Raw genomic sequence first — 24203 nt, 5'->3', positions numbered from 1 at the left:
CTTGTTCTGGAAGCACAGTTAGGCCGTGTTAGTGAAGGGGGTGTGCGTTATGAGCAGGGGCTGGGGAGGGAGGACATATCTAATATGAAGCACCTGGTGACGGTAACTTCGCCTCAAAATGCACTCTGACCCGGCGGCGGTTGGGAGTCCCAGAGACGGGCAGGGGCTTGGGGAGCCGGCACTCCTGCCTCCCAGAGTCCCACCTCGAGGGGCTCGCGAAGCCTCAGAATTTCGCCTCCTAGGACGGTAACGGCCCGGCCTTCCGCTCGCTCCTCGGGCAGCGCCGGCCGCGGCCCCGCCCCGCCGGATTTCAGTTTCCCTTTCACCAGCCCTGCCGCTCCACCCCCTCGCCCCGCAACTGCCTGGGGGATTTGCCCAGTGATCAGTGACGTAGAGGAAATGGGGGTGCCGATTGGAAGGCTGAATTAGGCAGGAACCAATCCCGGGGCCGATGGGGAAAAATCTGGGTGGAGGGCCTGGAAGAGCCGGGAGATTACGGGGCGGGGACGCGGTGTCGCGCTCGGCGGCTCGTGGAGGAGTCGGAGCTCGGACGTGCGGGCTCGGGAGGGAGGCGACCCCCGGCCCCGGATTGGCGACCCGGAGCTCGGGACTGGTGAGTTGGGGTGGGGAGACACCCGGGGAGGACCGCGGCGGAGGCAGGCAGGCTCCCCGGCGCGGCTCCGGGTGCGGGCGGCCGCTGGGCCCCGGGGCAGAGCGGGGCCAAGGCCGCCCCGCCGGCTGGGGAACGGGTCGGGTTCCCCGCGTCCCCGCCGCCAGCCCGACCCCTCCTGCTGGCCTGACCCTCCGTCGGCCTGTCCCCGCCTGGCTCTTCCTGGCTTTTCCGGGGCTCAGCTTAGACTCGGATTTATTCCAGTTCCCAGAGCCAGAAGTAAGCGGGGCCCGGATGATGGGTCTGGTTGCCTGGAGCCCCGTAGGTACACGGCCAATCCGGCTCCGTGGTCAAAGTCAGGTTTTCTTTCCTTTCCTACCTTTTCTGTTTCGTCAGAATAAACCGGTTTAGCCACATAGTCTGAAGAACTGTAGGCTCTCTTGCTAATTTTCCTACTAAACCTTAGAAATAAGTGCATAAATTTTAACTTTGTGGAGCAAATGAGAGGCAAACACTTGCAAATAGCCGGTAGATTCCAGCCTCTGACACCACTGCCCGCTGTGTGTGCTTGAAAAGAGTGGAGAATGACATTCATTCATGCATGCCTGACCCTTCTGTTTCACTGTGGGCTAAAATCATAAACCCTAGCATATTTTTCCCTTAAGTTTTTAAGCAAATTTGCCTTTAAAAACTAGAGGTTTCTTTTTTTTATGGTCTCGAGTTGCAATGAATAAAATAGACTTTAAAAAAAAATTGTGGTCGTGGACTTACAGGAAAATTGAAAAGACCATCTAGAGTTCCCATATAAAATATTCCTAACTTTGCCCCCCAGTAGTGTCTTGCATCAGTGTGGTACATATGTTGCAATTGATGAGCTGGTATTGGCCCATTGTTACTGCCCACAGTCCATAGCATATTTGTCATTTCTTCAGTGTTTTGGTTTTTTTTTTTTCTGTTTCATCAGCCCATCCAGCTTTCCACTCTAAGATTTAGTTCTTGTGTCTGGCTGTGGTGGTTTCTCAGACTTTGTTTTGGTGACCTTGGCAATTTTGAGTCACACGGGTTGAGTGGATTCCACCTCCCTAGTGGATGTTGTCTGGAGCCCACCAGGGTAGAGTGTGGTTTTCACCCCATCAGCATGATTCGCCTGGCTTGTTCACCTGGCTGTCCTCCTCTTACATGCTCCTTACAGAGGAGGAGGTCACTGGGTGCAGCCCACACCGTAGGAGTGGAGGGGAGCACACTCTGATTTCCTTGAATGCAAGTGCCCACAGGTATTATTGGGAACTCCCCTTTACACTTGGAGTTAGTGCTGTACAGCTTTGGTTCCTCAAAAGGCTGCAGATGAATCTACTTGTAGGTTATTTAGAGTTGGCTCCTTGTTCTCACTATACAATATGTATTTTATAGACCTTTTGCTATGGAAACTGAAGGTCATATGGCTTCACCTGAGTTTCCACACAACCTGGTGACACGTGTCAAACAGCCTGGCAGAGCGTCTTGTTAGAAGGGGAAGAAACAGGCCCTGGTGGCCAGGGGTGACTTCTCAGATGGCACCTCCTGTAAGGAGCAATAGGCTGGACTCAGATTGGATCCCACCCGCTTCAGAAGAGAGTTATAATCGAGTAACTTCAGACATCAACTGTCAGGATCAGGACAGAGACAAGACATGGAGGATGACGGAAGTTGATTGTTAGTTTTGAAAAGGAAAGTTTAACTTGGCTAACATCCAGGGCAAATTAGAACTTGCCAGCTTGGTAGAAGTGGAATGCTGACTTTCCTCCTGGAAGTTGTGTGTGTGGAGAAAGGTCCTGGGAGGAATGGGTAGTGTCTATGGCCAGGAGTGTCTGCTGCTGAGACCAAATGTAGGGAGGGATGAAGGAATGTAGTGAACAGGAGAACGGAGAGGGAGCAGGGTTCTGAATCAGAGTCGGTGTAGCAGCAGCCAGCCTTTCTTAAATACCTGAGAGGAGTTTTCTCTGGAAGGAGAAGGGGTATTTCAGCATAGGGTTTGGAGGTCGCAGTCCAGGATTGGGAGACACCCCCTCCCCCAGCCTGGTGTTTGGTAAAGGCTGACCATGGCGAAGCAGGTGGGGAGAAGTGTGGCATGGTGAGGCAGGAAGCAGAGAAGCTAGGCTGAACCTGGCTCTAACAACAGATTCTTGCAAGAACTGCCTTCCAAAGCACTGCCAGCGACCCATGGAGCTCCCACCAACCCGCTGCTCGGAGTCCTACCTTAGAACAAGTCTCCACCCTTCATCTATCATCAGGGTCCCCCATGCTGTGTGCCAGGTACTAGAGATAGAAGGATGAGTGAGGGTGGCCCTGAGGTTCCCACTGTGGTTTGCGTGAGAAGATGGGTAAAAATGCTAATTACGAATCACTGTGGCAGTGCTGACCTAGAAATAGTGTGTGCAGAGCTGCTCCAGGAACTAAGTAGGGGGAGGGGAAGTCATTCAACTTAGAGGTGGGTCTGGTGCTGCAGGGAGCACAGAAATAAGGGGGCCAGTCCTACTGGGGCCGTCAGCAGTGAGCTGGGCTTGAGAGAAGAGCACATGTGGGGGCCCAAGTGGGGAGTGGGGCTGTGAAGAAGGGGGCTGTCCTCTCTGTTCTGTGCATAGAACAGTCACAGCATTAGGTTGAATGAGGCAAGGTTTGGGGGACCACATTATGGAGAGCCTGAATGTCCTGTGTGATTTTTTTACCTTTACTTCAGCTGTGATTTGAAGCACAGCAGGATATCTGGGTTACAATTTTTTTTTTTTTTAAAGATTTATTTGAGAGGCAAAGTTAGAGTGAAAGAAAGATCTTCCATCTGCTGTTTCACTCCCCAAATGGCTACAACTGCTGGGGCTGGACCAGGCCAAAACCAGGAACCTGGATGTCCGACTGGGTCTCCCATGTGGGTGGCAGGGCACAAGTACTTGGGCCATTTTCTGTTACTTTCCCTGGTGTGTTAACAGGGAGCTAGATTGGACGTGGAACATCAGGGACCTGAACTGGCACACACTTGGGATTCTGTTGACACAGGTGGCTGCCTAACCCTTTTTACTACCACTCCAGCCTCTTTGTAAAAATGGTGAGTCTGATAGCACTCTGTAGCAGGTATGCCACATCTCACCAAGTCTTAGATGCCATTGCTTTTGTGCCATATGTTATGTTCCACATAGGAAAAGATTTTTTTTTGCCAGTTCAATTATTATGTCTATTGACCACGTTTTCAGCAGCACCATGTGATGTCACAGGTGTCCCCAATTGAGGTCATAGATCCCTGCCTCTAACTGGGTATGAATAATTACAATCTTTCTTCATCTTGCTATTCCATAGATGTTGAATACATAGGTTCTGTTTGAGACCTTGGAATTGCTAAATTTGGTATACTGGGCCATTTCTGTCTTTTGGCCAAATTGTCAGAAATCACTGTAATGAAACAGCAATTCCTATCCAAAGGTTTCAGCTATGCTTATTCTTCTTTGGCTGGTTTTGGTAGCTGCAATGCCTTTTGTAAAGATTTATTTATTATTTGAAAGAATTACAGAGAGAGAGATATCTTCTGTTTGCTGGTTTACTCACCTAATGGCTATAATGGCTAGGGCTGGACCGAGGCTGAAGCCAGGAGCCTGGGCTCATATGGGTGGCTGGAGCCCAGGCACTTGGCCATCATCTGTTGCTTTCATGGCACATTAGCAGGGAGCTGGATTGAAAGTGGACCTACTGGAACCTGAAGTGGTGCCCATACAAAATGCTACGTTGTATGTCGTGGCTTAACTGGCTGTGTCACAATGCCAGCCCTCTTTTTTATTTAAGATTTATTTTTTATTCATTTGAAAGCTAGATTACAAATTGAGAGAGGAAGAAAGAGATAAAAAATCTTTCACCTGCTGCTTTACTCTATAAGTGGCCGCACAGGTCAGGTCTGGGCCAAGCTGAAGCTAGGTACAAGGAGCCAGGGGCTACATATGCTTCTCAAACATGGATGCAGGGCCCAAGCACCTGGACTATCTTTCACTACTTTTCCTGGTATAAGAAGCTGGATTGGAAGTGGAGCCGCTGGGACTTGAGCTAGCACCCATATGGAATATGGAATATACATGTCACGGGCAGTGGTTTAACTATTGCACAACACCAATCCCTGGTTTGTTTTGTTTTGTTTTTTACATAGAGACACATACAGATGCATGCACACACACAAACAGCAGTGATTTTATGTTGCACATTAAATATGTTGGTCACTTCCCAAATCTTTATTCCAGTTTGTGAATGACCTGGGTATTCTCCCCACTCCTATTTCTTCATGATTCCGAAGCCATAAAGGGCAAAAATCAAGCACTGGGCTGCAGAATGAGGCTGGGCAAAGGTTCACCTAGGCTGTGGGCTTTGGCTAGAACAATAGCCTGGGCGGAGGGAGATTCTCCTTTGTTTTCTCTCGGAATTCCTAGGTGCTGTGGGGAGGGGTCGGAACTGGAGGTCAGCCTCCTCCCTGCTGGTTGTGTTCTACTTGTGGGGGCTGGAGACTCAGGATCCTCCTTTGTCTCAAAACCTCTATCTGGATAAACGGGCTTTTTTTTTTTTCACACAAGCTCTTTGTGTATCCCAGCCCAGTAACCTTCAGTAACCTCTGCTGTGTCAGGCCTTTTTTCTTTGCAGGTGTTAGAAAAGTCCAGAAAGTCCAGAAAGGGTGTGGATTGCTCATGAGACTGCAAAGCTCAAAGATAAGGCTGGTTTTAGGTGCAGATCAGTGTAGGCTTTTGAAAGATGTCATCAGGAGCTGGTTTCTTTCACATCATCTGAGTGGGCTTCCGTCTCAAACAGGACAACCCTCTGGCTTAGCAGAATTGCCCTAAGCAATGCCAAACTAAATCACCTCTCCCTTGCTCCCCTGCCTCGAGCTGTGCCTCACACTTGAATGTTTCAGCAGGGTTTCCTTGTCCCTGACCTTAACAGTCACATTCTGTCTCGTGAAGCGGGTGGGGATCTGGGGACAGGGATGTCATTGACAGGCCTGAGGCTTTGTCTTCTACTTCTCTCCATTGAACTGAAAGAGGGCTCCATCCTCAGGATGTTCTTTCTAGGAAAGAATTGGGTAAAGTTACCAAAGAAAGGAAGAATGGAAGAAGCTGGATGTACCCCCTATTTCTCCAGAGAAAAGTGTTTATACCACTTAGTAGATGGAGAAAAGAGCACAATTATCTTCTGCTGCTATTGCGTCCCTGGGCCTGGATCGTGCTGTCTCATTGTATTTAACATTTTACACACAAATTCTAATTTCCTGATCATCAAATCAGTGACAAATTAAAACTGATAATAGCAGGTGTTGGTAAAGCTATGGAGCAACATACTTACTGAGAGTCTGCTGGTGGGCTGAAATGAGTGCAGTCACCAAGAAGGCCATCAAAGGGGACTGCATTAAAGAATGATATTTCCATAGCTGCCCTATAGTGATGGAAATGAGCGGTTTGCAGTCACACAAATGAATTGCGCAAGCATGGTTTTAAGAGCCAAACAACCAAAAGCAGCCCTGCAATATGCTTTCATTCATCTAAGGCTCAAGAGCAGGAAATATAAACTCTATTCTTTATGAATACATACCTAGGTCTAAACCTGAAGGTAGGGGAAGGAGTGATTGTTGCAGTTTTTCCTGCCATAGCCATTTTCTTGGTTATAGCTTTTCTCCCCTGATTTTGTCCTTGCCTTACTGTGGCTAGAATATGAGATGCAAGCTGCTGTTGCTGGTGTTCCCAAGAGAATGAGCAAATCATCTCCCTCCCTAGTAACTCAGCCTCTACCTGGAGGGGACAGACAAGTGGCTGAAATTGCATGTGTGAAGAACCTAGGCGTTTTCTGCCTTTTGTGATTCTGCCTTAATGGCTTGGCTGGGGGCTGTGTGAACCTCAGGCCTGATAGTCTACGTGACACCCGGCAGGACACCTGGCAGGTCACGTAGGCAGACCACTCCTCAGGAAGGAGGTACCTGGTGTTTGATAAGATTCACAGCCCAATAGCTCATCGATTTGTACTTTTTGAAAGTTGCTTGTTTCAAACCCACCAATGCCTGCTAAGTCATGACTGTATAATTACTAGCCTGAAATGTATAAGAACTGGGGGGCTTGGGCTCTCGCCCCTGCCCTTGGCTTCTGGTTCGCGCTTCTTTTGCCCTCCTTGTGGATCCTTGCAGCCTCGGCTGCGGCTGCCCCTCCCCCGCCCAGCCATGCTGGGCTGGGGGAGGTGGCTGGGTTACCTAGGCTAACCTGAATAAACCACCCCCTTTGCCTCAGCACCGACTTCAGACTTGATGATTATCTGGGGGTTTCAAAAAACCGGCACAACATGTGCTGCTTCCGAGTCACTCTGGGAGCATCCTCCTCCATCAGAACTCTGTGCCTGTGCTGCTTCTGCTGCTTGCTTAGCCAGTTTTTATTGTCTGTTCCATGCCAAGCACTGTGCTGGATGCTGGGGCTAGGACACATACTGTCCTTGCCTCTTGTCCTTGCTTGGTGGGAAAAGCTGGTGTGCTAAACATTATATAAGAAATGAGAATTAGAGAGTGTGGGACTGGTGAGTTCAGTCCACAGAAAGGAGAGCCCTGTAGCCCCGGCCTCAGAGGTCAGGGATGATTGGCTGGCAGCCGAGACCTCAGCCTGGCAGCTGTGGGCTGAGTGGGGAGGGGATGGTGTTATCCCTAGGCACAGCAGGGTCTTCCAAGGACTCGGGTAGGAAAGAGCCTGGCACTTCATTTAAGGTCTTGGGAGGGGTTTTGTTTGGCTTTTGGGGTTGGGATGAGGAAATGAGCTTGGAGACAAGACCTGGGCCGAGATAATCCATGGCTTCCCACAGGAAGGGAAGAGGTTTGAGAAAGCCATTGAGGAGTCCTAACAGTAGTTTTATAGGCACATGGCAGGGCTGATTGAGGGACAAAAGGCAAGAGTGGTGGGAACATTGAGAACAAAAGAGAGAGACGGTTCAGGTAGGCCAAAACCCCTGGAAGGTTTGATGATCCCCACAGCTGATCTGATTGTAGCCTCTGACAATTACTTGTTTATGCTGCTAGATGTACATTCTGGAAGAGCAAGCACTCTGTCATTTTTGTTCCTTACATTTATGCAGCTGGTGCATAGTGGGCCACCATGGATATCTGTTAACCTCTGAATGAACTGTGAAATGCTTAGTGGCTTCCCAAGCCTGGTGAAAAGAAAGTCAGAAGACTTGGCATGGTAGCTAGGTGGCTAAATCCTCACTTTGCATGCACCGGGATTCCATGTGGGCACCAGTTTGTGTCCCAGCTGGTCTGAGAAAGCAGCAAGGACACCTCAAAGCTTTGGGACCCTGCACCTGTGTGGGGGATCTGAAGGAGGCCCCTGGCTCCTGGCTTTGGATCAGTTCAGCTCTGGCTTTTGCAGCCACCAGGGGAGTGAATCAGTGTACAAAAGATCTTTCTATCTCCTTCTCTCTGTCAATCTGCCTTTCCAATAAAAATAAAAAGTAAATCTTAAAAAAAAAAAAAGGAGAGAAAGTCAGAGTTCTTAATATGACCTACAGAGCCTTGTATAATCTGTTTTCCGTTAACCCACCCTCCCTCCTACAAATCCCAACAGGTGTCCCAGCTGCTCAACACATCATACCCAACCGCAACCAATCATCGGTTCCTCAAACTCACCACTACCCTTTGTCCCTGGGCAGTTGGTTTCACTGCCTGCCAAGGATCACCCTCCGGCTCACTGTCTAGGGGTGAGGGAGATTTCACTTTTCAGGTACCAAAGTGTAGTGTAGTATAGTCGAAGGAGCCCCAGCTGGCTCTACCACTGGCAAGTCGAACCAAGGCTTTGGTTCTTACCTTCCTCATTTTCCTCATCAAGGGAGCTCAGTTAGTGATATGCAGTCATTAGACATTAGACAACCTGAAGAGGTATTGTAAATTACAAAGCCATCAGATATTCTGACTCAATTGTCCCAGGTGTATATTGAAGCCTCTCTGGGTAACTGTTATGTGCAATCCTGTGTTGCCAGCCATGCTGCTTGACAAAGGATTCCTTATATTCTCTGGTGCCGAATGAGTTTGGTTCATCCAGTGAACATTGATATGTACTGGGAGCTCCTGACTTAAAAAAAAAAAAGAAAAACATTTGTTTTCATTTTATTTGAGAGAGAGAGAGAGAGAGCAAGCTCTTCCATCTGATAATTCACTCTCTAATGCCTGCAACAGCCAAGGCTAGGTTAGGCTGAAATCAGGAGCCTGGAACTCAGTCTGGGTCTCTGACATGGGTGGCAAGGAGCAAAGTGCTTGAGCCTCTCTGGATGAGCACTGTCAGGAAGCTAGGTTGCAAGTGAGGGAACCTAGACTCAAATCTGGCACAGCAAAGTGGGGTGCAAGCATCCCAAGCATCTTGTCAAACACCTGTGCCAGAACTCTCAGCTTTGTCCCATGGCAGTGCTGTCCTTTGGATCAGGCATAGAGCAAGGACCCCGTAGGCTAACCCTGCCCCTCTGAGCCCCGTGGGGATTTCCACTGTGGGCACCTGCCTGGAACCCAGCTCTGTGATTTGAATGACTGGCACTGTACTTCAAAGCACCACTGATGCTCACCTTGGTGGGCAACAATAGCTTATGTGTGTCCACAGTGGTGTCCTGTCCACAGTCAGCAGCATCTTGTGGGACAAACTCTGGGGCAACCAGGCCTTTGGCATCATCACCAGTGGCCTGGCCACTCCTCTAAAATACACATTCAGATCATTTGCCTCTTGCCTTGTATTCTGTCCTCTCTGGGTTTGTTAGAGAAGTCTCCTTTAAAAAAAAAAAAGTGAGGAGAGGTGCTAAATCTGAGGCCTGAGAGTCTTTAATTGGGATTTCTGGTAAGATCTGGAGGCTGGGGCTAAGTGCTTTGGAATGATAGGAAGCAGGGACTCTTGTTCAGAAGTCCTGGCAGGTGCTTGAGGGAAGTGAGGAATCCCTGAATTGGTGGCCTGGAGACTAGAGTACAAACCCAGGTCCTTTTACTGTTTTCTCTGAGCTTCAAGAGCCCATGTTAGGAATTGAGTGTCTTCTGAGTATCTCTTTGTGGCACCTGCACTGCACCCTGCCTCAGTGGAAGGCAGGGAGCAATACCCGGGATGTGGGTGATAGAGGCCATGGACTGGGGAGGGAGAGTTGTGTACACATAGAAGCAGCAGTTGGCTGCTACTGTGAAACAAGGGGCCAGAGTTTGGCTCATTTTCCACTGGAACTAGGTCGGGGTGGAGGTGAGGAATGCAAGTGTCAGCTCAAAAGGTGTGGATGTTCGTAGCAGTGCTCTCCACAGCTAGTTTCTGCAGCTCCCGGTGAGTCTCCAAGCATCCTGAAAGGCCCTGCTGGAAAGTGCACAGCACCGTCTCTGCCAGTGTGTTGACATTTGCACCTGCGGTATTTATGAGGTCTGGATACTTGCCAGGGAAAGGAAGGTTCCAGGAAGGGGATCTGAGAAAAAGTCTGGCGCCTGTCCAGTTCCGCCTGTGAGGATGCTGCCAGGATGCTGCAGGGTTGGTCTTGTAGAGTCGCAGCTAGCTTCTGGCTCATTGGAAGGACACAGGGTCCCCTCAGCCCCAGCCCTGGAGCAAGTGGCGTGTGACTTGTGGCACGAGGTCATTCCTGAAGTGGTTCTTTGAGTTCAGAGCTCTTGTTTGGGTAAAGGGAATAGGAATGTATGCCATTGACTCTGAGATTTTTTTTCCGGCTCTGACTTTCTATAGTTTTTTGTGGCTCAAGAACTAGGAATGGAGAGAAGAGTAATTTTACCCCTTACTGTTGAAACCTGAGATAATCAGAATGTGCTGCTGGCATAAATGAGAAAGGGCAAATAAGAGGTGTGTGCTCGGTGGGGAAGAAGCTTTGGAGAGGGTGAAATTTTTGGAGAGGGTGAATTGGGTCCAAGATGGGGTGCAGGGAACAGGGGCAGTTGTCATGGTTTGTCCTTGTTGCTGCCATTCGACTCCTTTTCTTGTAATGTTGAAATCTGGAAATCCTCCTTCTACCTCTGAAAAGAAGTTGTGACTTAGTGAGGGCTATGGTACTTTGAGTCCATATCAGCAGAATATATGCCCCTTTTCTGTGGTCAGCACAGCTCAGCTGACAAAGCCCTCCCATGCAGATGACCTCATTTGAGCTTCTAACAAAGGAGTTGGTATTGGGCTCCTTTATGCACTGTGCTTGGGTGACAGAGTATGATGGATTGGGCTGAGGCATTGCCCCCAGGCTTTGCTGCCTGACCTTGTTCTCTTCGGCAAGTTGGTTAACGCTGCAGAGCCTCAGTTTCCTTGGAAGAGTATCCTGAATGTGAAGTATCTTTAGATAGATCGGTGACAAATGTGCTGAGTCCTGAACAGATGCTGTTGTTGCCAGGAATAGAGGTTTGGTTCGGTAAGATAGTGCTTGTGATACCCATAGCCCGCATTGGGGTGCCTGGGTTTGGGTCCTGGCTTTGCTTTGGATCATGTTCTGCTAATGTGCACCCTATGAGGCAGCAGACAATGACTCAAGTGATTGGTTCCTGACCCTCACTTGGGAGACCTGGATTGGGTTCCTGGCTCCTGACTCCAGTCTGGCCCAGTTCTGGTTGTTGTACTCATTTGGAGTGTGAACCAGCAGATCAGCAAAATCAGCCTCACTTTAATGATCCCATCTGTTTTCCCATCTCTGCCTTTCAAATAGATACATAACATTTTAGAAAATATTTATTTATTTGCTTATTTATTTTAAGATGTTTATTTTTATTAGGAAGGCAGAGGTAGAGAGAAGGAGAGCCAGAGAGAAAGATCTCCACTGGTTCATTCCCCAAATGGCCACAAAGGCCAGAGCTGGGCCAATCTGGAGCCAGGAGCTGCTTCTGGTCTTCCCTGTGGGTGCAGGGGTCCAAGGACTTGAGCCTTCCTTAACTGCTTTCCAAGGCCATAAATAGAGAGGTGGATAGAAAGTGGAGTGGAGTACCTAGGATACAAACTGGTGCCCATATGGGATGCTGGTGCTAAGAGGCAGATTAGCCCAATGTTCCACTGTGCCAACCCCAGAAAAAAAAATTTTTTTAATGTTCTTGCCAAGTTGCTTACCCAGTGGCTTCAAAGCACCAGCTTGAACTTGGATTTTTCAACCTGTGGATTTACACTTATGTATTCAGCATCCATGTATGTCCTGTAGGAAGGAGGGATCTTCCAATAAACATATTGCAATATGTTCAAGATAGTATGTATAGCTAAGCAATGGGGTAGAACAGAGAAATGGTGCTCTGTTTAGTTAGGAAAGACTCTAAAACAGCAAGTGGGTCTATAAAATTAACATTGTTTCAATTTCTTTGAATCCAGGCATTTTTTTCAGTGTTTGAGTATTAATGTCAGTATTTTGGTTACAGACTCTTTTTTAGCATGTGATAGAAAAATAATAGCCCCAGGCCTGGTACTGCGATTTAATGGGTTAAACCATTGTCTGCAGTCCACTGAAGGACCCTCTGCTGCTTTCCCAGGGCATAAGCAGAGAGTTGGATGGGAAATGGAACAGCTGGGATACAAACCAATGCCCATGTGAGATGCTGGAACTTGCAGGTGGAGTACTAGCTTTATTGAGCCACTACACCAGCCCCAAAGAAATATTTCAAAAACTAGACTGCATAGTAGAGCATATGAAGAAATTATTTTGTGTAACTGGTGCAGTGACTTCACTGGCTAATCCTCTACGTGCAAGTGCTGGCATACTATATGGGCATGGTTTGAGACTCAGCTGCTTCACTTTCCATCCAGCTCCCTGCTTGTGGCCTGGGAGGGCAGTGGAGGATGGCCCAAAGCTTTGCAACCCTGCACTCACAGGGGAGACCCAGAGCTGGATCAGAAACAGAGCAGCTGAGACATGAACCAGTGTCCATAGGGAATGCTGGTGCTATAAGGCAGAGGATTAGCTAGTTGAGCCATTGCGCTGGCTCCAGTCTTGTTTTTGTTTTTTGTTTTTTAGAGTCCAGCTAAGGTTCACACATTGTGCTTGGTTGTTTCTCTGTTAACGACGTTGACTTTTTAAAGACCTGACCATTTGATTTGTGGAATGTCCCATATTCTGCAGGGTATGTTTCTTCATGCTATAGTTTAAGTCATCTGTCAGCACTTTCTTTTCATGTAACAAATTGGCAAGTGTTCCTTATCCCTCATATTTTCCGTAAACTGGAAATTAGATTTAAAAGCTAATTAGCTTCATTCAGATCAACTGTTTCTGGCAAGAACACTTCACCAGTGACATTGTGTAATTCTAAAGATGCCACACTGGGAAATATATGCCAGGTTGCCCTGACTAGTGATGCTGGCCTTGATGACTTGGTTAAGGGGACCATTAGATGTCATTTTCATCAAAGCATAGAAGGCAGTAATACATTGGATGGTACTTTAGTACCACGAGGAACTGTCTTGTCACCCACACCTTTAACCCAGTGGTGTTAGCATCTACTGATGATGCTTGGGTTATGTAACAACAGTTGCAAAATGGTGATCTTACACCATTATCATTCCTCTGCTTATTAGCTGATGGCCTGCTGTAACCCTCGACAGTTTTGTCTAGAACATCGGCTGTACTTTTAATACAGGTTTAGGAGGCTAACATTCCAGCAGAGCCCAGCTGGCATGAGCCTGGGTGACCACCAGCTCCTGGGGGTGAAAGTGTCATGTTCTTGGGGAAGGGGAACTGTACTGAGCTCTTTATTGTCCTTTTCCATTTCCAGTGAATTGCAAAATAAATGTTCAGCTCCAGAGATAACACAGACTGTCCTCCACAACAACAACAACAACAACAAATGACCTCAGCTTTTAACCTTCCAGGTCATTCAGCAAAGTGGCATGATAAAGCGCTCCACAGCCCGCAGGAATCACCCAGTACCAGACCCTTCTCCCCTCTCCAGACCCTTTGAAGTCTGTTAGAATTGCAAGAGGGTTGGGCCAGACTTATTTCCTCAACAGTAGGATCAGGGAGTTGGACCTGGCAGTTCCTGGCATTTCTACCAGCCTGACCAACATTCTAAGAACCGATCACCTTTGTTTACTAATTAAGTTCCTTGAGCCCTTTATTTGAGTTTTGTACTTTATGCTTTTTGACACTTGAAGTCACACATGCCTGAATGCATTAGTGCTCCCCATTCAAATGTATTATCAGCAGTATAATCTCTTTATTTGTGTAGTACTTTCACTTTGTAAAAGCACTTAAATTTTCTTTTCATTTTAGTTGAAAGGCAGAGGGACAATCTTCAATGTGCTAGTCTACTCCCCAAGTGCCTACAGCAGTCCAGGCTGGGTCAGACTAAAGCCAGAAGTTTGGAACTCTTCATATCTCTCACTTGGGTGACACTGGACCCAGGTTCTTGAGCCATCTGCTGCCTCCCAAGGTGTCCATGGCAGGAAGCTGGAACTCCAGAGGAGATGCTGGACTCCCAAGCTGCAGTTCTGTTACACCAAATGCCTGCCCCTCTGAAGCACTTTTTAGTGTATCACTGATTAGATTCCTCAGGAGTAGATATTCTTGCTTTTTCTTTGAGTCTTATACACTGGAGGTTTAATTTCCCTCGCATTGATGTCACTGCTGAGCTGCTGTGATGGGCTCTGGCTGCATGGAATCTGTGGTATTGATTTGCCTGTGGTTAGTTGCTGCACACCAGCCTCGCAGTCACCTCTGCTGTGCCTGCCAGCTATCTTCTCAGCCTCCCCTGCATCAACAGCAGAGACTCTGTTAACTTTGACTCTGTGTCAAAGTGACCACTTCCTGTCTTGCCACCACTTTTGGATTCGGCTCTTTTCTCTGTGTGTGATCCAAGCACTCTCTGAATTTGAGACCCGAGGGCTTCTGTGTTGTCAGCTGGCTTCCTGTCTGTGTATTGGCCCTGTGTGTGGTGCTTCCTAACATAATTCCTTCACTTAACCTGCTTAGAAACCCTTGAAGATATGTATCACCTGTGCCATTTCACAGATAGGGCATCTAGGCTTAGAGTGTTTAGATGGCTTGCCTGTTGTCACAGAGTCAGTGACACCTCTGATGAGTACTGGGCTGGACTGCAGAGGACAACAGAAGCAGTGTGCGTTCTGTGCTGAGCTGTCTCACTTCCTGGAAGGGCCATCCCTGCTAGCGCAGTGCTGCATCCATACTCGGGTGCCTTCCCTGCAGTTTCCTTCATGAGCTCAGCTGAGATGAGCACAGGCTGGCTCCAGGAGCTGGATGGAGGGCCACAGCTGAGAGTGAGTGCCATGTGGCCAGGCTGTGCCCTGCTGGCTGGCTGAGTTTTGAAAGAGTGAACCAAGCCTAAACCGCAACACAGCAAGGAAATCCCTCCTTTTAAAGGGAGGCATTGGCACTCAGCACTGACTCTTGATGCTTCCCTGGGCTTCTTGGTCCTTGAAACTTGAGACCTAGAGGAGCGACCAGAGGGGTTTCTTGGCCCCGGGGGAGCTGGTAAATGCATTGCACAGGTGAGGGAGCAGCATGGGCATGGCAGCAGGTACTGTACATTTAGCCGTTTATTATACCAATTTTCCAGTAGGCAGTGACTGGTTTATCCTGCCATGGTGGGTACATTGGAGTAGTTTCCCTTAACAGAGAAGAAAGAGGTTTAGGGGCAGGATGGTTTACAAGCAGGAAAGAATGGTCTGGTGGTAGCCCTGCTTTTCACTCCATGATGCTCCTCTCTGGGCCTCTGTTTCCTCATCTCTTAGACCAGATCAGCAAGGTCCCTCTTGGGCATACATGGTAGGGGCTTGTGGGAGTGGGCAGTGTCCCCTGACAGTGCTGGGACTGGCAGACCTCTGCTCAGCTTTGCCTTGCTTCTTTGCTGTGCCTGTTCTTATCCCCATGTCTGTTCTCCAAGGGGGAGAAATCTCCGGCAGGACAGAGACCCTTCCGAGCTGAGGGCGCCATGGCTACATCAGCCCCACTGCGGAGCCTGGAAGAGGAAGTGACCTGCTCCATCTGCCTTGATTACCTGCGGGACCCCGTGACCATCGACTGTGGCCACGTCTTCTGTCGCAACTGCACCACTGATGTCCGCCCCAACTCTGGGGGCCGCCCCGTCTGCCCACTCTGCAAAAAGCCCTTTAAGAAGGAGAACATCCGGCCTGTATGGCAGCTGGCGAGCCTGGTGGAGAATATCGAGCGGCTGAAGGTGGACAAGGGCCGGCAGCCAGGAGAGGGAGCCCAGGAGCAGCAGGACACAAGGTTGTGTGAGCGGCACCAGGAGAAGCTGCACTACTACTGTGAGGATGACGGCAAGCTGCTGTGTGTGATGTGCCGTGAGTCCCGGGAGCACCGGCCCCACACGGCTGTCCTCGTGGAGAAGGCCGCCCTGCCCCACAGGGTAAGCCCACACACAGGCAGGGAGCTCTGCACTGCCTGAGGGCTCCTGGCCTGCCCAGGACCTTGCTGAAGGTTTCTCACCATCTGGGGACCCTGCCTGAATCCACTCTCCTGCCCCACTCCAGAGCATCCATCCGCCTGTCTCCATGCTTATCTTTCCACAGGAGAAAATCCTGAACCACCTGAGTACCCTAAGGAGAGACAGAGACAAAATTCAGGGCTTTCAGGCCAAGGGAGAAGCTGACATCCTAGCTGCGTTGGTGAGTGAGGCTGCGAGTGGGAGGGAGTTCCAGGAGCCATGCAGGTGAGGGCTGCAGTGGGTTTCAGCCCTGGCTTGCTCTGTCTAACCTGAGGACCTTAAGCTGGGGGCCTGTGTCTCATCTAACAGGTGAGGGGTTACCCAGATGTTAACTAGGGTCCCTTCCCTCCACCTCCACCCAGTGCTGGTGCCCTGCAGAAGCTAAGGCGGGCTTGACTTATTTTGCCTTTGGCTATGTGCAGGGTAGGGGCTGGACATGTAAGCAAACATGTTTTACTGAGATTGGAGGCAGGCATGGAGCTTAGGTGGGAGGGAACTGGCCACGTGTAGCAATGAGAGGGAAGGGCTAAGGCAGCCCTTGCCAGCTCTGAGGGAACAGGGTGCTGTCCGATGTGGCAAGGAGGGATCCCACCTAGATATTTCCTGTGCAGTGGTGGGGTGTTGCTGAAGGGAGGATTGGTGGGGCTTGGCTGACAAGCAAAGCTTCTGGGAAGAGGCAGCAGGCAGAGTTTTGTCCAGGAGGGAAAGGTGTGAGGAGGCCTATGGGGTTCCTTCAAGGCTCACCTAGAACAAGCAAGGGCTGGGCAGTCAGGCAAAGTCAGGGTTCTGGTGCAGGGACTGAGTGAGCCACACTCACTCACTGCTAGTGTCTTCTGCACTCCAAGCTTTTCCCACCCCAGATGCTGTAGAATGCCCGAGTAGGGGGAGTGACTGGAGAGTCAACCATGGGTGCCAGAGGGGTCTCTGCTTGGAGGCAGAGGTGTCAGTGCATCTCCCTTTCTGCTCTCCTGCTGCAGAAGAAGCTGCAGGACCAGAGGCAGTACATCGTTTCGGCATTTAAGCAGGGCCAGCAGTTTCTGAAGGAGCGGGAACAGCACCTGCTGGACCAGCTGACGAAGCTGGAGCAGGAGCTCCTGGACGGCCGGGAGAAGTACAAGAGCCGGGGCGTTGGGGAGCTCACGCGGCTGGCGCTGGTCATCTCGGAGCTGGAAGGCAAGGCACGGCAGCCTGCAGCAGAGCTCATGCTGGTGAGGAACCCCCACCCAGGGCAGGGACCTGGCAGCCCTGGGGGAATTGCCTCCTCTTAGGCTCATCTGAGACATTAGGTTGATAATACCCTCCCTTTCCCAGCCAAGGTTTGCATGGATATACAGTTGGATGGCTGGCATATGTCACTTCAAAAATATCCATGTTCTACCAAAAATATTTTAAAAATTGGAAAGTACTATGGAAATGAGAAGGAAGGTTGTTAGTAGGGCCCTCTGTGTTTACCACTGCCCTTGTGGAGTTCTGGAAAGGCAGAAAGGTGCCCTGGCAGGAGGAGCGCTGTCCATGGCTTAACCTCCAAAGAACCAAGGGAGGGCAGACAAGGTACCTTGGGAAAGCTTCATGGAGGAGGTGACTTTGGTTCTGAGACAGAGTTGTAGACTGGGGAACTGGTTGTTAAGTTAGAATGCTTCCTCTCCCTGCTTGAGCAGGGCCTAACTCTTAGAAAGGAGGAGGAGACCTTGTTCTTCCACCATCATGGGTCAGGAGAGTGGCTCTCCACTGGTCTCCCCTGCTTGTGTGGTTTCTTGTGAGTGGGTCTGACTTGTGGCAGGGCAAGCCAATAGCCAGCCAGGAGGAGGGAGGAGAGAGGGCAGGGTGAGTTCCCCAGAGCTGATGCCAGCTCACGCTGAAGGAAGAGGTGGCTCTGCCTGCCTCTCGCCCACTGTGGATCCAGACACATTGGAGCAACCAGCAGAGATCTTCGACTCCCCACGCCTGTCCCTGCTGTTGCTGTGGTCCAGGCCCTGGGTGGGTCAGGAATTAGATCAAAGCTTGAGCCCAGGTGTCCTGCTTCCCAGGCTTGGCACCTTCTCATTTCTCATTTGTCTGAAATGTCTCTCTGCCCCCTTGTCCTCCATTGTCATTTATGTCCCTGCGAGACTTTGGGTCCCTTGCTGCCTCTCCCCTGGCCTTTCAGGGATATGTCATTCCTTCCTCACAGCCACAAGTCACGCATGGAGCAGACAGGCACCAGCAAGATTCAATACATGCATGCAATGTGTATTAATCAAATCTGGGTATAATTAGCATTTCATCTCCTCTGACATGAAATCCTTCTTACATGTTGGGAACCTCAGGCTCTGCTAGTTAGTTTGAAATAGAGATTGTTAGTTGGCTGTAGTTGGCCAGTAGGCTATGGAAGTGGCTTGATTTCTGCAAAGCAGAACATCTAGATTGTGGCTATTGATTTCTGTCATATACCATTGCCTGAAACTTTGTCATCTGACCAGACTTGCTCACAGAAACTTGGGAAATGTAGTCTTCCTGAGTGCCCATTGCCCAACTTTAGGTGTATGGGTTCTAGTATTCCAGGGCAGAAGCGGGTGGTAGTATTGTGGTACAGCAGGTTTTTCTACTCTCTGTAGCACTGACATGCTATATGGGTGCAGGTTCTAGTCCTGGCTGCTCTACTTCTGATTCAGCTCCCTGCTAATGCACTTAGGAAAACAGTGAAGGATGACCCAAGTGTTTGGACCACTGCACCTGCATGGGAGACCAGGGTGGAGTCCCAGGCTCCTGGCTTTGGCCTGGCTGTTGTGACTGTTTGGAGTGAACCACTAGATTGAAGATCCCTCTTTCTCCTTTCTCTGTAACTTGCTTACCAAATAAATTAATCTTAAAGAGAGAGAGAGAGAGAGAGAGAGAGAGAGAGAGAAGCCAGGGAGAAAGGAGCCCTGGGGAGACTCAGTACATTGATCACATGGATCAGGTCTTCCTGGAAACCCTCCAGGGATTCCTCCTGGTACACAGAACTGGGTTCCATCTCCTCCCAACCCCGGAACAGAACCCTGCCCCTTTGTCATCCCTTCCCACCCCTTTTACTGGCCAGATTTTCTTGTTGCCAGTTTCTCCCCAGCACAAGTGGCCCCGTTGTTCCCAGCCTGCAGTTGGTTCTGTCACCGCGATTACTCTGTCTTTGGGTTTTTCCCCCGGGCTCTGTGAGGAAGGGCTCGTGTTTGTCCTGCTCTCTGAGGGGCTTCCTTCTCTCCTCTGGTGTCAGTGTGGGTGAGTGAAGTCTCACTTGATTCACTTTCTGCTGTGCTTTCTCCCCTTATAGGACACCAGAGACTTCCTGAACAGGTGAGAGCTCCCCTTCCACTGTGTGTGTCATTCCTCCGTGTGGGGGTCCCTGTGTCTTGTTACTTGACCGTGTCCTTTGGAATTAATGCGGAGTGATCTCGTTCCTTATTCTGTGGTTTGTCCTGCTGGCCTCGGGGAGCAGGAGCACCTGCTTGACTGGCTTGCCACATCAGCATGTTCTCTGTGATCCCGTCACTTGGGCCCATTATTATGTTCTTGAGGTGGGACAGAAAGGAGACCATGGAAACCTGGTCCAGACCTTAGCTGTGGAGAGGGGTTGTTCTTGAGGCCTGGCTCAGGAAGTGCCTCCTGACTACTGCTTTTGTGTTTCTGATGGGAGCTCTTCCAACCTTTACTGCCCCCTTCACAACTGTCTTAAGGATTGGGAGAAGAGCTTAAAGAAAGGTAAGAGGAACCGAGCGCCATGCTGTTTGGTCTCTTACCTCCCCAGGTATCCACGCAAGAAGTTCTGGATCGGGAAACCCATTGCCAGGGTGGTTAAGAAGAGGACTGGCGAATTCTCAGATAAGCTCCAATCTCTGCAGCGAGGCCTGAGAGAATTCCAAGGTGAGGGCTGGGAAGAACCCTGAATGTGGGGACTTGGGGGCCACTGCGTTCTGGCTCCTTTCTGTCATTTCCAGCCTCACTCCTCCAGCGGCCTCCTGGTTGTTGTGTCTGTCGTCTTGGCATCTCAAGGATGGGGCCCTGTTGTGAAATTAATACAGCCCAAGTGAGAAATGTGCCCAGAGCTGTGCTGGGTTGAGGGTCATTGCTCTTCTTTTTCTCCACAGGGAAACTGCTGAGAGACTTGGAGTATAAGACAGGTGAGTGTGTAAAGGTGGTCCCCAGGGCAACCTCACTGTTGTCCTGCAGAGAGCTTCTGTTGCTGCGGCCCTGGTGCAGCCCTTGCTCTTTGGTGATAGGGAGAATTTCCAGCAGCTAGCCTCCTCCTCCTTCCCCTTGCACTTTGCAGGGGAAGGCTTCCGATGGTTCCTGACCCTTTTCACAGACCCTACCCTCAGTCCTTGCCCTGTGGCTGAGTTCATTCTCCTGTGCCGTACCTAATGGCTCCTATACTCAGAGTAAGCAACAGGGTCTGCCCAAGGCCAGGGGTGGCTCTACCTCAGCCCCCCTGCTGTGCCACCTCTCACCTACCCCTGCCATGCTTGGCATAGCACCAGGGCACTCTTCCTTTAGAGCAGATGGCGGGGTGACATGTCCCGGGGGTGACATGTCCCGGGGGTGCTGTGAGATTGGTGTCCCAATTCACTGTAATGCTGTCTTTGTCGCCACAGTGAGCGTCACCCTGGATCCGCAGTCGGCCAGTGGGTACCTGCAGTTGTCAGAGGACTGGAAGTGTGTGACCTACAGCAGCCTGTACCAGGGTGCCTACCTGCACCCGCAGCAGTTTGACTGTGAGCCTGGGGTGCTCGGCAGCAAGGGCTTCACTTGGGGCAAGGTTTACTGGGAAGTTGAGGTGGAGAGAGAGGGCTGGTCTGAGGAAGAAGAGGAGGGTGACGAGGAAGAAGAAGGAGAAGAAGAGGAGGAGGAAGAGGAGGCTGGCTATGGGGATGGCTATGACGACTGGGAAACCGATGAGGACGAAGAATCCCTGGGAGAGGAAGAAGAGGAGGAGGAGGATGACGACGAGGAAGTTCTGGAGAGCTGCATGGTGGGAGTGGCCAGAGACTCTGTGAAGAGAAAGGGAGACCTCTCGTTGCGCCCTGAGGACGGGGTGTGGGCGCTGCGCCTCTCCTCCTCCGGCATCTGGGCCAACACAAGTCCCGAGGCTGAGCTGTTCCCCGCACTGCGACCCCGAAGAGTGGGCATTGCCTTGGATTATGAAGGGGGCACCGTGACTTTCACCAATGCTGAGTCACAGGAACTCATCTATACCTTTACTGCCACCTTCACCCGCCGCCTGGTCCCTTTCCTGTGGCTCAAGTGGCCAGGAACACGCCTCCTTCTGAGACCTTGAGTCTTGAGGCCTGCCTGGCCCTGACTGCATCCACAGCTGCTTCACTTCTCTGAGATTCCTGAATTCTTGAATTCGGAGCACCTGGAGCAGGGGAGGGGGCCACTGTGTCTGCACTCCCTCCCCCCACCTGTCTCGGGTCATGGCCTCATGAGGCCTCACTGAGTGGTTCTTCTTCCTCCTCCTGCTGGTTCTCTGTGGGCCCTTCTGGTCCTGGAGTCTGTGAGGACCCTCCCTCCCCACAGACCTTTCTTCTGTTATAGCTTTGTGCTCTCTGCTGACAACAGATCTGAGGCAGCCCCTGCCCAGGACGGTGTCCTCTGCCAGCTGTGTTGGTGAGACCAGTCTGAGAGCACCTCGCTGCTTTAAGTCCCCCTGGGTTCCCCTGCTCAAATCCAGTCAGTGCCCACCTACCCTGGAATTATAAGCTGATCCACCGCCACCTGGAGGTGAACTTACAGGAATATGCTGGAAGTCAACAGGATGGGCATTTCCAGAGGCTCCCCTGTCCCGGCAGGTCTGCCCCCACAAGCTCTGGTCGCTGGCATTGCCTTGTGAGGTCCAGAGCAGAGCCCAGGCTGCTCCAAAACCAGGGCTGAGCCAACGAGGCTTCTGTAGTATGGTTGTGGGGCTCCCTGAAAGGGAGACATGTGCCCACGAGTGGATAGCTGTTACCCATGGCCAAAAATTCCCTCCGCTTGGGTCTTTGTGAGGTGAGATTTTAAAAGAATGCAGGATCGCAGGGACACATGTTCCTGCTGTTGATCAGTGCATCTGAACAAGCCGGATCTGCAGGGTGACCCCCTCTAACCATACTCTGCAGGGACTGGTGAGCTGGCCCCCGGCCTTCCTCAGCATTCAAGCTCCTCTTCCTGGGGAGGGAGAGGAAAGGGATGGGAGCCCACCAGGTCCTCACTAACCATGTGCCCTAGCCAACTCCCAACCTTTGTGCAGGCACTCCTGGTGTCCATAGTTTAACACAGGCCCCCTGTTCTAGCAGAGATGGTGTCCTTGTCTGTCCTTGCCTACTCCAAGTGCTCTGCCAGTCCCCTGCTTATCCAGGTTTTTAATTCCTATGCCCTGCTCTGAGAGACGGCTCCCCTCTTCTGTGGTCCCGTGGCCACTGCGTTGTCGGAGTTGCCCACTTTGTACATATCACATGCTGCCTGAGTTACTTGTACATCTTACTTTTGCCTCTAGTTTTGTAAGCTCCTGGAGGGTGGATACCCCCTCTTAGATTTCTCTTGTATTCACAGCACCTCATGCAGTGCTAGGCACAGAGTAGGTGCTCAATAAAGATTTATTGAACGCGTGATCTGTAGAGAGAGGAATGTGTATACATATGTAAGCACTTTTATCAGGACAGATTGTTAGTCTCAACACAAAGCTTCCATTGCTAGCAAAGTCCTGGGTTTCTTTCTTAAACTCTTTGTGCCCTACAAACACACAGTTCCTTCTGGAAGTTGCCATAAGAACCTCCACAGGACAATGAGTGGCACCTGCCCTGGCTCCACATGGCCTTGCCCTCTCATGGTGGTGTCCTGAGCCAAGATCCTTTGTGGAACATGGAACGACTCCTGAAGAAGGGTGATGTCTGACCTGGCACCCCACAATCCTCCCTTGGAAAATAAGCAGAGCCCCATGGAGAAGATTGGGAAGCCACTTGCATGGCTAGGGAAGTGAGGCTCCCTGGAAGGATCTGGATACTTGTGTCGGGCATAACAGATATGATCCTTGATCAAGAAATTATCTCTGTGGATTGGTTCTTGTAAGCAGGGTTTTTAAAAGAATCCAAGGGAACTATCTAGATTCAATTTTGTCTGCACAGGTATTGTTCTTTCTGATTTTCTTAAAGGAAGTCTTATACAAAGCTATCTCCAGGTTTACACTAGTGCCAAGGTGTATTTCCTGTACTCTTTATTTGTGGACTCATTTTAGTTTTTTCTATATTCATACTGCTCAGTTCTTTGCAAACTATACCCACACATCCAGTCAGCTGTTTCTACAATGCTTGTTACAAAACAAAATACTGGGGCCCGGCGCGGTGGCGCAAGTGGTTAAAGGTCCTCGCCCTGCACGCCCGGGATCCCATATGGGCGCCGGTTCTAATCCCGGCAGCCCCGCTTCCCTTCCAGCTCCCTGCCTGTGGCCCGGGAAAGCAGTCGAGGACGGCCCAAAGCTTTGGGAACCTGCACCCGCGTGGGAGACCCGGAAGAGGCTCCTGGCTTTGGATCGGCATAGTATCGGCCGTTGCGCTCACTTAGGGAGTGAATCATCGGACGGAAGATCTTCCTCTCTGTCTCTCCTCTCTGTATATCCGCCTTTCCAATGAAAAAAAATAATAAAAATAAATCTTTAAAAAAAACAAAACAAAATACTGGACAGTTTCCTGGCCCATCCCTCTGCTTTGGGGAACTGGTCCATCCGTTTCAGCAGACTCTTTCACATTTACCTCACCAACCTGAGTTTGAAGCGGTAGTCCCCAGTTTCCTACCATAGAGAGGGGCCGTCTAGCCCTGTTCATTTCATTGTCCACCACACAAGCTCTTCCCACCCCTCTCTCCAGTGTAGTCTCAGCACTGATGAACTAAGTGTTATATGAAGTCGTTAAGTCCAAGTATAAGCTGTTTATTCCTGGGCTGTGTGTATGGTTGTGGTAACTTGTCCATCATGCATATTTTGTCTTCCCTGCACCAATTGCCTCCTCTCCCTTGTTTTTGCCATGTTCCCTACATCTTTGTTACTAGTAACCCACAAACTCTCCGGTTATCAGGAATCTCCGATGTGCAGTGTTGGCTGTGGCAATGTGGCCACGGGCATCTCTTCTGAAGCCCCGGACCTCGGATCCCGGGCACTTGCTCCATCATCTTTGCGGCTTCCTAGACTTCCCTCACCATCAT

At 50.3% G+C, this 24203-nt stretch overlaps 1 protein-coding gene across 1 annotated transcript; it reads left to right on the top strand.

Moving 5' to 3' along the window:
- The first annotated feature begins 493 nt into the window (after positions 1-493).
- LOC121161225 (tripartite motif-containing protein 26) lies at positions 494-22613 on the top strand. Its single transcript, XM_040987527.1, has 8 exons — positions 494-613; positions 15456-15941; positions 16105-16200; positions 16997-17227; positions 19306-19328; positions 19780-19895; positions 20120-20152; positions 20624-22613. Exons 2-8 carry the CDS (start codon positions 15504-15506, stop codon positions 21304-21306), a joined length of 1620 nt encoding a protein of 539 aa, XP_040843461.1. The 5' UTR covers positions 494-613; positions 15456-15503; the 3' UTR covers positions 21307-22613.
- The last annotated feature ends 1590 nt before the right edge of the window (positions 22614-24203 follow it).

This window comes from Ochotona curzoniae, unplaced genomic scaffold, assembly GCF_017591425.1.
Source record: "Ochotona curzoniae isolate NIBS_2020 unplaced genomic scaffold, NIBS_Ocur_1.0 contig_4751, whole genome shotgun sequence".
NCBI lineage: Eukaryota > Metazoa > Chordata > Mammalia > Lagomorpha > Ochotonidae > Ochotona > Ochotona curzoniae.
This window is presented reverse-complemented; position numbering and strand designations above follow the sequence as displayed.